The following is an 18,839-nucleotide window of genomic DNA, read 5'->3' as shown; positions in this document are numbered from 1 at the left end:
GGTAAGAAACTATCTGCAAAAAAGTCCTTTATAAATGGAAACCACTTCAGTTCTGGTGCATCCAGCATGGTTTGTCTCCCTCTGATTCCTACTTAACGTATAATTCAGACTGCCTGTTAATTTTAAACATCATGGGTTTGTTTCTGAGTCCATCTGGATTACTTGTTGCAACCTCCCACTTACCTATTATGTGTACTGTGTGTTTGCACATCTGACAAACCCTAGATTCATTGAAGCATTAGTCAACTTTTTTCTACAAGTTCACTTATTACAGTGTAGGACCTTAATCTTATCCTCTATGCACTAATGAGAGGGCTCTCTCTTGCACTTTTCCATAAAAAACTCATTTCACAGAGCAATTATATCAGCTAGAAGAGTAGGGAATTTCTGAGCCCTTATGGCAGATTGACTTTAACACCAATTTTTATTGAGACCGAAAGATTCTCTTCCCCATCTCATTTTCTCCCCTGTGTCTCCTCCAAGTTCCACATTAACTAGGACTCTCAATTACCCATCTTCTAAACTGCACAACTTTAGATAAGATGCTAGTCTGTCTATACACTTTGGATGTCAGGAGGTTACTGCATTCTGCCTAGAAAGAACTAGACACTTCAGACCTGCTCCAAGAATTATCTTCTCCTTCAGACAGAATGAAAGGATTCCCTGTTTCTGCCCAAAGACTACTCAAATGGGTATTAGAAGGTATTTTATCCTACTATGAACTTATGTCCTTCCTTTCTCCAAGATAACGACCTATTCCACCTCTATTGCTTTGCTCAAAAATGTCCTCAAAGACGTTTGTAAAGTTGACATCTGATCATCTCCTCACACCTTTTCCCAGTGAGACATTATACAATATGCTCCCAGATCTGGTGCAGCCTTTTGGATGGCGGTTGCTCAATTTGTGCTATATAGGATTCCTCAGGAATCACCTTCTCAGTTTGGGGCACTGCTTGGGAGTTCAGTAAAGCGGAGCTTCCATAGGGAGATTTTTCTCAGAGAGAGGTTGATTACTTGTGAAGTAACTTGAGTTCACTGACTCTTTCTCCCTATGTGTGCTTCACTACTGTTCTTCCCCTTTGCTTCAAAGACCTGTCATTAGGCTGGATTGTGTCATGGAGCGGGAATTATTTTAAAGCCTTCGCCAGAAATAGAAAAGGATTGATAAGAAAGTTAAGGTTTAAACAAGGAAAGGTAAGTTGTGCAGTCTATAATGAGAGGATTAAGTAGGATAGAATGATCCATAAGATTAAAGCCATGCTAAGAGCAAGTAGAACGAAATGGGATATCTGTCCTCCCTGGCCAGGAGTAAGTTATTTACTCTTTTAGCCTGATCATCATTATTATAAAAAGATTTGCTGAGCAAAAGAAAAACTTAAATTGGTGGAGCTTTAGTTTAACTGTTCCTCTTTCCTGCCAGACTAAGAGTATGGTGTACACACCAGTGTCTTTTAATTGTCAGAAGAAGCCAATTCTTTTCCTTCACTGAAAAAGTCATAAGTAACATTTGATCAGGACTTCTCTGCAGATGAAGGTTTGGGAGTTGATTAAACTGGATGGGATTTTTTGGTATTTTATATATATATAAAATTATAATTTTCATTGTGCTTGTGGATTTTTTTAATTATATTTGAAGAATACCTGAAAAATGTCTGTGTTTCCTTTTAAAAGCAACTTTTCTGCATGTTTTTTGTAACCTGAGAAATGTCAGGAATATCAGCTCTGGTTGCACTGATAGTTGTCTTATATTGGGGAGAGGGTGGTGAGAGAATGTAGATTACTAGTTTCTGCACCTAAATTGGTGGTCATGGGGTGTTGAATCTGTACCAAAGATTTACTCTTTATTTCAAATTGTTAAGTAGCTATTGCAGCTAAATAGTTATTGGACAAGAATAAGATGGAGTTTTTAAAACAGTTTATAATTAAAAACCTTCTCAGCTGTGCCAGTTTCTCTCCTTTGCCTCTTACCATGTTACTTTACTAAATCTAATTGTAAAGTCTCATAGTCCAGCCGGAACCTCAACTTCTGACAAGTTGAGCATTTTAAAAATATGTAGGTTCCCATATAGTATTAGGCAGTTGTGCTTTGAAAGAGTCAGTGAGGGAATGAGATTCCAGAATTGGATGTGTTCTCTTAAACTGGTAGAGATTGAGTGTGTGGGTTTTATTTCTGTTGCCCTAGTCCAGGATCTGTCTGTTTGGAAGTAACACATAGGAGTCTGATTTTTATGAACCCTTAAAACAGATTTAATATTATACTTGCATATTATTTCTAATGTACTAGAGTTCAATATTTTCTGTTCCCATCTACAAGTGACCAGAATTCTGTATAATTATCTCATCTCCCAACTGTAACTGCAGCTTTTTCCAAATTTGTTGTGGTAGAAATCCTTCCTAGGACTATTGTTCTTACTGAAAGTATCTTGTGTCTCCTGAAATGTACTTTTCTGTGAGAATTGGCCCTGCCAGTTCCTATAATGGGATCTCATCTGCTTTACTCCATACTGAAGGCTCTTACTGATCTGAGTGTACCCCTTTGTGAAAGGATCAGTAAGACACATCAGTGTCCATGCTGTATTGCTCAGACATTGTCTCAGACATTGATTCATTGACTAAAAATTTATTTGATGTATTTTTCTGAATAAAAATAAAACCAGAAGTGGCTGATAGCAATGATAAAAGTAGAAAGAGCAGGGAAGCAAGAGGTGAAAAATGTTGCTATATTATCATGCTGTGTGAATCCACCACTGCACAACTGGTCTGTGCATGATGGGTGTATGTTTCCAGGAGACCCTTTGTCATAAGTGTATCTCTGGCAGGATCTTTATTGATATTACAGCCTGTTCTTAATATATTAATCTATTGTAAGAGCAGCAAGTGGTTTATATTAAAATTAACATGTATATTACAAAACAGTTTATTTCATAGGAAAGTTGCTACATAAATATCTCAAACACACTATAGAAAGTGTACGTGAACAGAAGATGCTGCCCATGCTTTGGTACTTGTAGTCCTGCAGAAAGGGAAAAACATGAGGTAAAAAGATGGAGCAGGTAAAAAGAAAAGAGCTGAAACAGAGATGGTAGAGGTAGGGATGTGAAGGACTAGTTGACAAGATAGTCAACTAGTTGCTTTCCTCCTTGCTGCCTCTATTAGATAGTTGATTAGTTGACTTTTTTATCTGCTCCATCTCTATTAGATAGAGGCAGCAAGGGAGGGGGGAAGAGGGGATACTTCAAAGCAGCAGCACTGCTTGAAGCCTTAGGCCAGACCCCAAGCTCCACGCAGTGCTGCCGCTTTGAAAAGCCGCTTGCAGCCCGGGGCTGAACACAGTGTTTCAAAGCGGCAGCCCTATGTGGAGCCCAGGATCAGCTGGGACTTCCCAGCTGATCCCAGGCTCCACATAGGGCTGCCACTTTGAAACACCGACGGGAGCTCAGCGTTAGGTTAGGCTCCTCGTGGCATTTCAAAGTGGCAGCACTGTGCAGAGCCCATGATCAGCTGGCAACAGCCCACTTCAATATGCCTTATCGACTATTCAATTAGTCAATTACCCGATACTTAACATCCTTAGGTAGGAGTACTCCTTCAGGCTAAATATAGCAAGGGGAGAATGGAGACATGCATTAATGTGGAAAGAAAAAAGTGAGGCATGATTAAAATCAATCTTTGTCTAAAATGAACAGGCAATTTTTAAGATAAAATAATAAAAGTGGGAATGGTGCAGAGGGAAGGCAGACTCCAGAAAGTGTAGTCTTATCTGTGGAGAAATACTAGAAAAAGGTCTTAGGCCACGTGTCCACTTACCGGAGGATCCACGTGGATCTAGTGGATCTAGTAAAGTGGATCTAGTGGATCTAGTAAAGACCCTGTCAATGCCAGTACTCCTACTCCTTGTGAGAAGTAAAGGAAGTCAACGGGAGCATTTCTCCCATCAACCTCCCACTGTGAGGATGGTGCCAAAACTTGGCTTACGGTAAGCTGACTTCAGCTACATTTTTTACATAGCTATAATTGCGCCATAGTGTGGACCTGGCATTAGATAGAAGTAGAAGATTGAGAAGTAGAAGGAGAAGTAGGTGGATACAAGGTTTGAGAGTGCAAGTCCTTGTGAGTTTTGGAAGCTTAATGGGTGATTTGAAATGGATTTGGGGGTAGTATATGCAGTGAAAGTGGCAGAAATTTTATTGCTGCAAGGAGAGAACAGACTGCCTGAAATATTTTTGGTCTCTTCAAGTTTAAAGAAAGTAGAGTGTTAGAACTTGCATGAAAGATGAGTAACATGTGAATAATACTTTCAGCAGAGCCTGAGTCCAACTTAATTACAAAATGTCATGATATCATGAAGATAGTGATAGGCAGTCACCTTTCTAAAGTTCAAAGTCAAGGATGACTCAAGATTTCTGACCTTGGGGACAAAGTAGAAATCTGAGCCATGATCTACACTTACAATGTTGATCAGCATAACTATATAACTGGTGCTGACCAAGGTAGTTACACTGACATTAAGCCCTAGTGTAGATGCAGATAGGTCAACAGAAAGAATACTTCCATCAACATAGTGGATTGCCTATAGTGATGCAAAAATTCCTTCTATTGCTATAGGAGCTGTAAGCATCTGCATTGTGGTGCTATTGTAACCTACACACCTTCTGGGTGTGGTGTACTGTTCAATGTAGTGGCACTTAGACCACTTGCTGATAGAAAGATGACTGTGCTCTACATGCTTAGCTGAGAGCCACCTGGCCTTTAGCTAAAGCTGTAAAGGCTCATGCACCAAGCTCCAGAGGTCCCAGGTTCAGTTCCACCTGCAATAGGGATCTTAAATATTGGTTAATTGAATAGTCAATTAACTCCATGAATTCTTATCAAGTAGGAGCCCCCTTTGTATCAGAGGCGGCAGCAGCATGGGGTGCCAGACGGGAGCTGGTTCTCAATAGAAGCCAATTTAAAAAATAGCTCCGCTTGCGGATCTGCTGCCTGTTGCCAGCGTGTCTCTGGTGCAGAGGCAGTTGTGTGGGGTGGCAGCAGCCCCTGTCTGGGGGTGGGTTCTGAGCTCCTGGATCCGGCACTAGCTGGAACTGAGCTGGGCTGCCTGCCTGCCTGGCTCCCAATACACTTTAAATATAGAGCTGCAGCAGGGATAGGTCCCAGACCCGGCACAAGCCAGGACTGATCCGGGCTGCTGGTCAGTCTGCTAAAAAATTTGAGGGGTAGGGGAGGAAATGTGTGTAGTCTATAGAATTAACCTATAAGCTTTTGCATATCGGTTAATCGACTACACTATTACATCCCTAATCTGTAGCACCCACAATTTAGGTGTGGTATTAGTGAAAGAGGAATTAGTGATATGGGACAGTGGACTTTTTACACAGTAGGATTCTCAGGTTTAAAGCTTGCAGTAGTCAAGGGGTAGAGTAGCTAGGAGTGGACAGAACAGATAGCATGATCTTCTAACACATCTGTATATTAATTCTTTTCAGATGTAAAAGTTGTAGAATTTATTCAATGTCTGCATATGATCCCTGGATTTTAATTTGGCCTCTTTATGGTTATGTATAAAAATGTCTAAAGCTATATAGCCTGGATATTAGGGTGTCTTACTGATCTGTCACAAAGGGGTGGACAAAGATTAGTAAGGGTCTTCAGTTCATTGCACTACTGTGCCTAGTACTTTGGGATGATAACAGGCAGAGGGGATATCATTTTACAAAGAAACCAATTGCAGTGTTTTCGGAAATATGTAAATAACGTATGGTAGAGTAGCAGGCAACATGCTATTAAATATTGTATCTGAATACTATATCTAGGTTGCCATAAATATCCACTGCTAATTACAACAGTTGCAGCAGTTGGTGGCAACTTTAATCTTAGAAATGATTTACAGTATTATTAAGCTCTGCTGACAGAAACAAAATATTAATTTTGCCATACGGTATCATTGCATAACACTTCGGGGGTGGAGATGAGGGAAAGAAACGTACATTTGTTGTTCTAGAGGAAAGTTATTGGCTGTGTCTACATTGCCCCTATTCTGTAATAGGGATGCAAATGTAGCACTTTGGAATAGGCAAATCCGCGGGGGATTTAAATATCCCCCGCGGCATTTGCATTAACACAGTAACAAGTTTTCATTAACAAGTAGGAATAAGAGATCCTCCGGAAAAGAGCTTATTTTCCGGAGGATCGCGTCCAGACTGGCGCTTTTCTCCGGCTTATCTACATCCGGAAAAAAGCGGCAGCCATGTTAATGCAAATGCCGCGGGGGATATTTAAATCCCCCGCGGATTTGCCTATTCCAAAGTGCTACATTTGCATCCCTATTACGGAATAGGGGCCAATGTAGACACAGCCATTCTGTTGAGTCCACAATGAGCTTGACAGAAGCTGATCTGCTCTAGTGAAATATTCATCAGCAAATTGAAATCTCTCCACCAACCGTTATCACATTGCCAAATCAATACACATTTTAAATAATTTCATTTGTTAGGCTGATTTTTTTAAAATCTACTTCTTGGGTTGTGGATTAAGGGAGAACCTTTACTCATGGGTAACTTTTCATTGTTTCAGTTATCTGTAAGGTAAGAGGGTACATCTATGCAGCAGGACTTAAGTTGAATTAAGCTATGCAACTTCAGATATGTCAATTGGGTAGCTTAAGTCAAAATAACTTAATTCGGCTTTTGGTGCTGTCTACACAGCAGGAGGTCAAAGGAAGAACACTCTTCTTCTGACTTCCCTTACTCCTCATAAAATGAAGGTTACAGGAGTCAGAGTAAAATAAGTCCTCCGTCTCAAAATTATTTCAAAATAATGGTTTGCTGTGTAGATGCGCACTGTTATTTCAGAATAACATTAGTTATTCCGAAATAAGACTGCTGTGTAGACGTACCCATAGGGAATATGTGAAACATATAATAATGAAAATGAGTCGTGAAACCATGTTTCAGTTTTGGACAAACATACTTTAATTACTCTGTCTTTTGCGTTATCTGAATAATATATATTAAATACAGGGTTTTGATTTTTCTGTATCTCTCTAGCTGAGACTGGGGATTTTGATGAAACCATAGACCGTGAACACTTAGCAAAGAACAAATATATACCTCAACAAGAAACACTAGAAGACAAAATCATGGAATTTCACCGCAATCATATGTAAGTTCCATTTTTTTTAACTTTCCTTCAATATAATTTTCAGATTGAGCGTTAGCTATAAAGGCGTATGCATTAGGTTTACTTTTTGCCCTCTGAGATCCATGTACAAGATGTTTAAGGAACATCAGTTGATTTTGATTTTCTTTCTAGCATTCAATTATTTTAGACAGCCTGCGTCACAAAGGTTCCATTGTCAATTTTGTGCATGCAAATACAATTGTAAATGATGCTAGTGGTCCTGTGGGTATTTGTGCCAGAAGTCTCATTTAAGTTAAGGTCATTCAGTATTTCTTTCACTGCCATAGATAGGTGACAAAGGACTCAAAAGACAAATTTTGGGGGAAGTTCGTGAGCCTGGGAGAGTGTGAGAGGTTCTCTGAATAGATAGTGGAGAAGAGATGGGTCTTGGAAGAGAGTTAAGAGACAGAGGATCAGTTAGGAGCAGTGTCCTGGATGTTTCTGCTTCTAAGAAAGATTTGGGAGTCAAGCCATTGTATTTTGAACTAAGTAAAGTTTAGGGTTTATTGGTTTTGGCTTCTGTAGCAGCAATTATGTTAATCAGGACAGTATGATTTTTAATATGAAGAATTTAACATTTGTGAAGCTGAAAATATACCTTTACTGCCTTCGATATCTTTCATCTTATTTATGTGCACATTCCCTTTATCTTAACCTGTTATAGAGCAGGCAACATTCATAAAATCTTTTCATTTTGATGAGTCCATTAAGCCACATAATTTACTCTTCCATTGGAATAATGTATATAAAATTCTGTTAGACTTCATGGTTAAAGATACACGCAATAAATGTGCTTTGCATGCACAATTGTTTTTGGGTCATCCCACAATATTATAATTTTTCATTGAAAAAGCATCTGTGTTCGTGCTTTAAAGTTGATATGCCTGTGGCAGGGAACCTCTTAGTTCATCCACAAGGAACATGTGATTAAAATTAAAACATTTTAATAGTAATATATTCTTTTATTTTAGAGAATATAGCAGTGTTGTAATTGCTAAAACGCTGATGCTCAGATCTCTGCTTCCTTGCTTAATTGTATTTTAGGTGAAGAGTGGTCATAGTCCATTTTATTTCTGCATCTAAAGGAGGCTTTCTAAAATTCTGGCTCTATGGTATGGAATTCCACCATCATACCTTTGTCAGTTAAGGGTGTGATTAGTTGACTGACATACCTTTGCCAGCAGACGTCTCTAGTGTAGAGACAGCAATTCCAGCAAAGTGCTGCTTTTACTAGTATAGCTTGTTTTACTCAGGAAGAGTGCTAGGAATGCATTGTTGACATGGTATATCAGTATAGAAACAGAGGTAAGTAGATCCTCGTGAAGACATGGGCTCTGTTTGAGGTAGTCATTACATTTATAAGTGACTCTGATTTTGGGTATCTCGGTTTTTGAGTGTCTAACCAGAGATACCATAAATGGGCCTGATTTTCAGAAAATGGAGGCTTAGCACTTTTAAAAAAAATCAGGCTTCTTTGAAGAGTCTCAAGTTGGGCCACAAAAACTGAGCAAATCACTGTTTGCTCTTAAAAATCTTGGTCTTTGAGGGCAGAGCTCTTGTCTTAGCTGCTAGAGATATTGCCATATGCATACTGTCTAGTGAATAGGAATCAGTTTCCATGATAAAATCGCTTTTTGCTCCTTATAGAAGTAATTTGATCCCAATGTAATAAATATGGAGAATTCAAATCTCTTGCCTTTTTTTAAAAATTTTTGTTTCTCAAGTGGACAGACACCAGCAGAATCAGATTTCCAGCTACTAGAGATTGCCCGTCGTTTGGAGATGTATGGAATCCGGTTGCATCCAGCGAAGGACAGGGAAGGGACGAAGATCAACCTGGCAGTTGCCAACACAGGCATTCTAGTATTTCAGGTTAGAGCTGTTCTGATCATGGGTTTAATCTTTAAGGCTACGTCTAGACTACATCCCTTTTTCAGAAAAGGGATGTAAATTAGATGTATCGCAATTGCTAATGAAGCGGGGATTTAAATCTCCTGCGCTTCATTAGCATAAAAATGGCTGCCACTTTTTTTCGGCACGGAGCTTTGTCGGAGAAAAGCGCCAGTCTAGACGCTCATCTTTCGAAAAATAAAGCCTTTTCAAAAAGATCCCTTATCCCTTATTTCAAGAGAGATGCAAAAGAATCTTTCTGTGCAGACATTTACCCATTACAGTCAACCCAGACTCACTGTAGTCCACCTGATTCCTTGGCACAAGCATTCATATGGGTAGTTTCCTTTGTTGGACTAGCTCTGAATTTCTCCTTTATTGATGTTGTAGGTGAGCAAAATAAACTGAAATGATTTTTTAAAATGTTTAAAAGAAAAATAAAAGTTAATTCACAAATCACATAAATGCTGATTGCAAATGTTTATTTTTACTAGGTTGGTTTTTTTAGAAACCGTCTGCTATGCTGTTGCATTTCTTAGCAGAGATGGTTATGACATTAATATAACTTTCTTAGAGGACAGTCTGATCGAACAAACATCATCGCAGTGTCAGTGCTTGTATATTTATTTGATGTGGGAATTCCAAAAAACCATGGTTCTATACATTATAGGAATCCAATAGAAGCAGCTGCTTTTATAACCATGAGATATTCCAAAGCAGGTATATAAGGATATCAATAATGAAGCTTTTATTTTTAAGCTGAAATGCTTCAGGTGTGTTAAATATTCCTCTAATGTTAGCATAGGTTAATTAGAAAACATTGTTCTGCTCAAATGGTGCAATCTCTAAATGTACACAAAGCCTTTCATAGCATTACTCATGGCTCCTGAGCACTGTTAAAAGGCATTTTCTGGCTCATCAGATCAACAGTGTTAAATAATTTATATTATTTCCTTTTACTTCTATCCCTATATATGTTAAAGATTAATACCACCATTACACCACTTCTGCATTTTTTCCAGAAAGAGGAGAACTTTTCAGTGATGCTAATATTATGATCAGTTTAAAAAAAAAGTTCTTGCAATGTGTAAGGAATGCAGCAATTTAAGATTCTTTGATAACTCATACAGTCAAACAGTTAATAAAAGTGCAAGCTAAGCAGGCTGGGTTAGACTACAACATTGATCCTCATTGTGGTCTGTAGTCATTACTGCAGTATAAGGCATCTGATCCTCTAATAATTTACTCACTTCTTAACATTAAGTACTTGAGTTCAGTGGAATTACTTATGTTTCTAAGTTGGGAATGTGTGTAAATTTGTATAGGATTGAAGCCTAAACAATCAGTAATAGCACCATTTCAAGTAAATACATTTTAAACAGTGATTATGCAAAAGTATTATTGGTAGCTGCCAAATTTACCTTATAGTTACATGTTTGGAATGCTTAAACTCTTCCCTTAGGCATCGGTAACATCACTTCACTTGGTTTTCCATTGTTAGGGTCACACCAAGATCAATGCCTTCAACTGGGCTAAGGTTCGAAAGCTGAGCTTCAAGCGGAAGCGTTTTCTTATCAAGCTACGACCTGATGTGAATGTAAGTCCTTGATATGCTTCAAAGAAATTTGAGGCAAGGAAGTCTGGTAAATTCCTAGATGCAGAAGGTGTTGGCGTTACCTGGCTTGTAATCAATGGGATTTTTTTTAATTGCTCATTTACACTTACCTGTGAGCCTACTGCTTAGATAACATTTTCTCTCATGTCCATCTTAATATTGACTTAACCTTGGGTAGACTTAGCAGAGAAGCCAAGCACTGAATATCCATGAGATATCAAGTATTTTCATGGTTGTCACTCCATGTTTTAAAATATTTGTCTCAATGTCATGCTGATTAGATGAAACTTCCTGTTAAAGCTCGTGAACTTTGCGTAGTACACACACTAAATAATTAACATCGAATGGATGAGATAGTGATGTTTAACCATGACACTACGCATCTCTGCTGTGATATGCAATTGTGATCTTCAGTTTCCTAAGATGGAGTGTTTTGCCTTGGTCCTGAGAGTGAACAGTCAGCAGCTCCCCATTCGCAAGCTATATTTATTACAGATGGACTTTCTTAGTTCTCAGATCTATCCTACTGCTGGTATTCTAATAGGGCACAAATGAAAGGATTTAAAGCAGGAATAGGGGAGCAGAAATGAATAAATGCTTCTCAGGAAAGGGAAAGGATGTGTTAAACTACTTCAAGGGCTTCCCAAAAACATTTATTTTAAAATGACAGTTCAGAAAAGCTACTGCAGTTTGTCTTATCAAAAACTGGGCTTCAAAGAAATAGGTAGGCTGCTGCCATTCAGTAAAGTTTGTTTGTTCTTTCCTGGCTGGATGCCATACAGGATGGTAAAGTGTCAGTGAGTGGAGATATAAACTAGAATGAAGAAAAAACACAGGCTATTCTGATTTAATGTACTGCATTCTTACAATAATTTGAGGAGCCTTGTCTTAGGTCTGTTACATGAGGCAATGGGGTAAATTGTGTGGAATTGCTCTTTGTTAGTCCTGCAAAGAGTATGTAGGAGGTTCTTAGGATGAATGGGGGAGGGTTCCTTAGGCAAGGAGACCGGGGAGTCTATAGAAAGAATTTACAGCATAGCATTACTGTATATGCCCAATGCGTTGCTTTCTCATTTGTCACACGTGTTGTTGTTGCTGTTATATATTTTAGAGTTCATTCCAGGACACCTTGGAATTCCTGATGGCGAGTCGGGATTTTTGCAAGTCTTTCTGGAAGATCTGTGTAGAACACCATGCCTTTTTCAGACTCTTTGAGGAGCCCAAACCAAAGCCTAAACCTATTCTTTTTACTAGAGGTTCATCATTTAGGTTCAGGTAAGACCTATTTTCCCCTTTCTGTCTCCTGTCGTTATTCTTCTCCCCCATTAAAATCACATTGTCCTTATTGTAATCCAAAATCTTGTCTTTGTTGTTGCAAACTGATGCTTTGTGATTGCTAGACCCCCCTGGTCAGTGAGAGTAATATCTGGGAAAGCTGTGGAATAAAAGCCTAAATTTTACTTACAAACTGATGCAAAGTTGCTATTGAAGTTATGGTTAAAAGAAACGAACAGTGTCCATTGCACCCACAATCCACCTGTGCACCAGACAAGCCCGCTAATTCTGTCTCTGTTATTCCTATGACATTTCAGCAGTGCCCTTCATCCTCCCAGGGAGAGAGTTCTGCTTTGCAGATTAAAGAGGGGTGCATTTTCTTTGTCTGGCCACCCTTAAGCCTGACAAATGCGTCCTGTGTTATTTAGATGGAGTGTTTCCTCTGCATACTGAACACTTCATGCCTGTAAGGGGGTTAACAAAGATAGGAATTCATCCTCAGACCAGATCCACACACAACTTTTCTGGTGTATTAATGTTAATTCAGGGTAGAGACGTTAAATATCGGCTATTTGAATATTTGATTAACCGCATGAATTGTTATCAGTTAGTCGAATATTCTCTAGTCTCCAGTGGTGGGGCTGGCAGCCAGTGTGCTCCAGCCCCACTCCTGGGGAGCTGGAGCACACTTACTTTCAGAGGCAGCAGCGAGGGGTGCCGGGCAGGGACTGTTCTGTGAAGGGAGCCAGTTAAAAACCAGCTCCCCTCATGGACTGTCTGCCACCCTACACTGCTGCCTCTGATACAGAGGTAGCAGCCCCTATCCAGGGATGGGTGTGGAGGAAGGGTGTGGCACTCCCGGAACTAAGCCAGGCTGCCTGCCACCCACCTGGCTTCTAATACACTTTAAATGCAGAGCTGAGTGGGGATAGGTCCTGAACCCAGCGCAAGCTGGAACTGAACCGGGCTGCTGACCAGCCTGCTAAAAAATGTACTGTGTGTGGGGAAGGAGGGGAAATGCATGTAGTGTATAGCATTAACCTATATGCTTTTGCTTATCGGTTAATCAACTATAATATTACATCCCCAATTAGGGGAGAAAGATTTGTTTCAAAATTATTTTTATATAAGTAAAATCTCTAGCATAAATGTAGCTATACTGGCACACAAGTTCTTTTATCTTTAAAGCTTATTTTATTCAAGTAAGCTTATTATACCAGCAAGCGAACTCTTTTTTGCTGGTATAAGATCTTGTTGCCTGATTTTTGGATTATGTATAAATATATATATTATTATGAATTCACAAGTTATCACTTTGAGGATTGAGAGGCTCTTGTCCCGGGATCAGGCCCTGTATTTAAATTACTCTATGGCTGGGAACCCTGATGTGCCCACTTGCAACACTCCTACTGTAGAAACTCTTGTATATTTACAAATGTAGTTTATTAATACATTTAGCACATTTACAAACATCCCAGCTTAACAAGACAGATAAGGAATGTACATCTGTATTTCTTTATACTCCCATCATTCCTTCTAGAAACAACATGAGGTGTTGTACATCATCTTCCTCATCACCATCATCTTCCAAATCACCAGTCACCATCATTCTGGCATGTCCAAAGGATTACATCCCCTTCTCCTACTGCCCCTAGGCGGCAATGCCACTTTTATAATCTGTTACGCTAACGTTATGTTTGATGCATATTCAGTAGGGGGTATTTTCTCCTTATTTATATTTACTTACCTCACTAATGCTGAAGTATCTTTTTCCTATAGGGCAGTATATCATTGATCTCAGTTTATTTTCATATACATTAATTCATTACCATGGCGCCTTTTGTGATTATGTATCACATTTATTATTTCTGTCCTACCTGGTTATGTTCGTCCAATCTTAACCAGTTACTTTGGGTTTTTCCAAGTAAAGGTGTACCTGTTAAGTTTCATGGTATATTTGGAAGTCTCTGTGCTGTTAAAGGTTGCTTTATATTCTCACTATCTGTCTAGGTGAAAGGTCCCAGACGTAAATAAGCCAACTGTTTTATCTGGGATGTAGCTATGCTTATTTTATCTTAGCTCAGCATCTAGGATATGGACTGTAGATTCCTTGCATTATAGCCAAACTGCTTTAATATAAACTTATTGTGACCTGTTATAATAAACTTATCAAAATCATAAGGAAATAAGAAATACCTAAGAAAATATAAGAAACAGCGAACCAGAGCCAATGGGAGCTAAAAGGCTCTGTGGTTACTGACTCTTTAGTAAACAAAGCAGCACAGGCCTGCTAGTGGTTTTCTCAAAGTGGGCTGATAGCCCACTTTGCGCATGTCTGTGCAGCAGGGCAAAAGTTGAATTAAGATGCGTAACTTCCGCTACGTCAATTGCATAGCTGAAGTTGAAATAGCTTAACTCAACTTTTGGTGCCGTCTACACAGCAGGAAGTCGAAGGAAGAACACTCTTCCTTTGACTTCCCGTACTCCTTGTGAAATGAGGGTTACAAGAGTTGGAGTAAGAAATCCTCCAGCTTGACATTATTTTGAAATAATGCTGCTGTGTAGACATACCCTTTGAGAAACACTGACCTATATAATACAATCTACACTAGGAGTGACGAGGAGTCCTGTGGCACCTTATAGACTAACTGAAGTGTTGGAGCATAAGCTTTCGTGGGCAAAGACCCACTTCGTCGGATGTACATTTTCAGATTCAGACTAACACGGTACCCCTCTGATACTTTACACTAGGAGTGGTTGCTAGTATAACTATGTGTCTGTATAACTGTACTGGCAAACCTTTTTTAGTACACATGCGGCCTCAGTGTACAAAAAAGCCCTTGTATGACGGCTGCCCATATACACTGCAGGATGGACTCTTCACAGCATCTCCATGTAATGCTGTTTGAGTCCTATCAGGCCTGATTTGTCACTAGCTGCGTATTTTTAGGTCATTTACACCTGAGCGTAGTGAGTTCAAAATGCTGCCGAATCAGAGATATCGGTTGCCTTATAAGCATGCAGTCATGTTGATATGTCCTCTCCTGCCATTTCCAACTTTCTTTTCTATGTCTGAAAAGTAAAATAGATGACATGGAGAGACCTGGAGGACAGAAACTGCAGTCTAAATTGTTGGATTTAATTACTGCCACACTAAATGAAAAAATTGTAGACATTCTCAACATATTTGATTAAACATGCACATAGTTTGGAGAGGAGCCATATGCTGTTTCTGGATCCCTCACTGTGATCTCTATTGTGTTCATTCTAGGAAAAATACTTTATTGTTGCAATAAGCCTTGCTATAATTTACTCAATTGATAACTCTTAAGAGGTATGGAGAGAGAGTCTCTAGGGTGCAGGATATGCATTTCTGAGTACAAATTCTGTTGGTTTCTTTTTCTTCTGGAATTCATGTCCATACACAGCATAAATGATTGGCATTGCTTTCCCTTTTCATGGAATATAAGAGCAAGGCTTGGAATCCCTGTAAGGCTGAATCTGCAAAAAGTGTTTGTACCTATAATTATATGTCTTTCTGATCAACAGCTGAAGCCTGAAATGCATTTCCACTATTTTCCATTCAATAACAATGTTTATTGACAGCAGTAATAGAGGGAAGACTCAAATTTAACTTGCAGAAATGGTTCAGAAACACTTTTTCATAGAGGAGAGTTGAAATATCTTTGGTAATTTCCCAGTAACATGATTCAGCATAAAGGGGGCACAATTGAATTTAGACAGTGGTAAAAAGGTCTGTGTTTTATCTTTCTGAATGTATTTTCTTGGCCAAAAAAAAGCAAGTTTATTTTATCCACAGATGTACAATGAAATCTGTCATTCTTTTCTGAAATCTGAGTTAATGCGTCTAGTGGAAATAGTTGTGTATATGGTCGACTATGAATTCATAGGATACAGTGTCTAAAACTGCATACCAGCATGCCTGCATTTAAAGTGCACCCCCAAAGTTATTAGGTGGGGCGATGGAATGCATGAAATGGCTTATCACTGACTATATCAGGGGCCAGCAACTTTGGCTCTTGGTCCATCAGAGTAATCCATTGGCGGGCTGAGAGATGTTTTGCTGATGTTGACCATCTGCAGGCATGATCCCTTGCAGCTTCTAGTGGCCACAGTACACCATTCCCAGACAGTGGGAGTTGTGGGAAGCAGCGGCTGGCATGTCCCTGCTGCCTATACCAGGTCCCATAACTCCCATTGTCTGGGAACAGTGAATTGTGACTACTGAGAGCTTTGGGGTGGCCATGCCTGCAGAAAATCAATGTCAGCAATATGTGTCGCAGCTTGCCAGAGGATTACCTGATGGACTGAGAGCCACAGGTTGCTGACCTCTGCAGTATATGGTTAAATCAAATTCCTTGCAGTGCATTTACAGTACAAAAGATGGTACATCACTTTGTGCCATAGAAATAAAAAACCACATAGTAAATCTGCTCTCATTATTTGTAATAAACAAATAACAAATGTAATACCAAAGACTGTTGACTTAAGTGTGGTTTTGTTCCAGTGGCCGGACTCAGAAGCAGGTTCTTGACTATGTTAAAGAAGGAGGACACAAGAAAGTGCAGTTTGAAAGGTGAGAGTTTCCTGAGCTGATCTAAATTTTTCAAATTAGAATTTGGAACCATTAGTGTTTACCAGTTAATTCTACTGCTGGGCCCTGGCTTTGGCCTATGCAAAATCCTCTTTACATTGCTTCATCAATCTGTCACTGGCAAGGTGGCCCCAAGGGATTAGTTATCATCGGGCACAAGCTCAGGCAACCCTGAGGTTCCTCTAAATTAAACTAGGGGCCAAACCAGCCTCCATCCAGGCCTGTGATACCTGATCAAAGTGCTGTAGTTGCTATGGGCTTGTAACTCAGTTAATAGATTAGATTCTTTTCAGCACTGCTTGTCCCATGTTTCCCACTGGCAGATAACTTCCCCTCAGGCTCATTGACTATTAAGCCCTTTAGTTTGGGATATGATTAATCTACATAAATAGAAAATGATTTGATTTTTTTCAACAATAATTTACACCTGAGTATTAGGGAGATAAGTAATGTTAATTGGCACAACTAACCAGTGGTTGTTAATTGAAAGCTGTCAGTGGAAGGCTTCCAACTTTGTAGTGCCAATTTGCTCTGAATTATTCTGAGTCATGGTGAGTTTAAAGTCACTACTGAAGTGTACAATGAACCTGGCACCAGTTTGTGTTATGACTCATGTCCTGGTAATGGAAGATTTCTGCTTCAGTGCCTTACATTCTCTTTTATGGTGTTTATATAAAACATACTCCATTTAAATTTTACAAAAAGAATTAATGCGAATCCGTTTCAAGGCAAACATTTATAAAGCTGATGTTTGGTGCTTTTGTTTGTTAAGGAAGTGACTGCTGCTGATTATTCATGAAAAATGTTATATGGTTTTAACTTGTTAATGTGATTTCTCTCAGGAAACACAGCAAGATTCGTTCCATCAGGAGTCTGACTGTACAGCCTTCAGAACAACATTCAGAGGTGCCAAAACAAGTCAGTAATGTTGATGAAACCCAGTATGATATGCTTTAAGCATTTCTTGTTGAATTGCCTATTAGAGGAGTTCAATGTAAAACTACATGTGCATTCTTTTCCTTCTATATAACGCATTTTAAAGATTAAAATACCCTGGTATGTTGATTCCAAATCACTGTGAGGTCTCTACATTCTAACACTTGGGGGTTTTGTAACTCAAAATCTATAATTCTCACTTTCCATCATGGCTGGTCCATTGTACATGCATCTGCTGCTTATTTACTATTCAGTTCTGAGTAAATTTAACCTACAGTGCAAGAATGCTAAAAGGTCTGCAGATGATGTGTTTGGAGCAGCCCCACTGTGAGTTAGGACGCACAGAAAGGATGGGAAGGCACAGGCAGTAGGGACTACCTGGCACAGTTGAGCTTACAGACTGGTCAATTGGTACACTTGCCAAAAAAGCAAGAAACCCTTGTCATGTTCAGAGATTACTGCTCATAATTGGCCAGAGTGATGGAATTAGGTTTTTCCAGAGTTCCAGGGATAGTGGCATTTCATTTGTCTTTGACAAGAAGTTTTCTTGTGTTGACCTGAGAGGCATTTCAGTTAAGAACTTTTACATTCTCATCCTTGGTAGCTCTCGAGCATTAGTTCTGTTTCTGTTAACAGTAAATTGCTGCTGTTCAAAGCAGAAGTGGAAGGTGCGAACTGCCTGGTTAATATATTTAAAGTGGCCCACAGACATTTGCCTGAACAACCTTTGGAACCTATAGAATCATGCCATAATTGCCAGCTCTTTCAATAGTCTCTGGAAAGCTACAATTTGTAATCCATTCAAAAGTTAAACTTAATATTTTTAACACAAGATCAGACAGGGGAAGCAGAGCACTGTGTGTGGATTGACACACCTGCATGAAGTGAAGACAGTCCTGTGGCTAGTGGTACTGCATGAAGTGAAGACAGTCCTGTGGCTAGGGCTACTCCCCCAGCTGAATGTGTAGTTGCCCACGAACCTATGCTGACAATTTTATTCTTGTATGCAGTTGGGCTGCACTGAATATGCATTTTTTTATATTCATCTCCCTTGCAGTTCTCGCTTCAGTAAGCAGTGCACGCACATCGGTGTTTGTCCAACGCTGGTTAAAAATGTCTGCATGTTTATTTCCTTTTTCTCCAATGCTTAGCTTGTGTTCACACAATACTTTGCACAATGCACCGTCAACCTGTGGAACTCCATGCCAGATGACATTGTGAAGACCAGAACTTCAACAGGGTTAAAGAAAACTAGATACATTCATGGAGGTTAGGTCCATCAATGGCTATTAGCCAGGATTGGTAGGAATGGTGTCCCTAACATTTGTTTGT

General features: G+C 39.4%; 1 protein-coding gene across 8 annotated transcripts in view; it reads left to right on the top strand.

The window, feature by feature from the left end:
• The window catches only part of FARP1 (FERM, ARH/RhoGEF and pleckstrin domain protein 1), a 307,710-nt gene that overhangs the window by 223,615 nt on the left and 65,256 nt on the right, over positions 1 to 18,839 (top strand). For 6 of the 8 annotated variants that reach the window (XM_075918778.1, XM_075918780.1, XM_075918775.1 and 3 more), the window contains exons 7-12: positions 7,044 to 7,158; positions 8,901 to 9,048; positions 10,568 to 10,663; positions 11,793 to 11,956; positions 16,485 to 16,553; positions 17,414 to 17,489. In XM_075918778.1, the coding sequence (XP_075774893.1) occupies positions 7,044 to 7,158; positions 8,901 to 9,048; positions 10,568 to 10,663; positions 11,793 to 11,956; positions 16,485 to 16,553; positions 17,414 to 17,489 (668 nt within the window). The remainder of the gene's footprint in view (positions 1 to 7,043; positions 7,159 to 8,900; positions 9,049 to 10,567; positions 10,664 to 11,792; positions 11,957 to 16,484; positions 16,554 to 17,413; positions 17,490 to 18,839) is intronic. The other 2 variants (XM_075918777.1, XM_075918776.1) reach the window with 1 other exon arrangement.

Source organism: Pelodiscus sinensis, chromosome 1 (genome assembly GCF_049634645.1).
Source record: "Pelodiscus sinensis isolate JC-2024 chromosome 1, ASM4963464v1, whole genome shotgun sequence".
NCBI lineage: Eukaryota > Metazoa > Chordata > Testudines > Trionychidae > Pelodiscus > Pelodiscus sinensis.
This window is presented reverse-complemented; position numbering and strand designations above follow the sequence as displayed.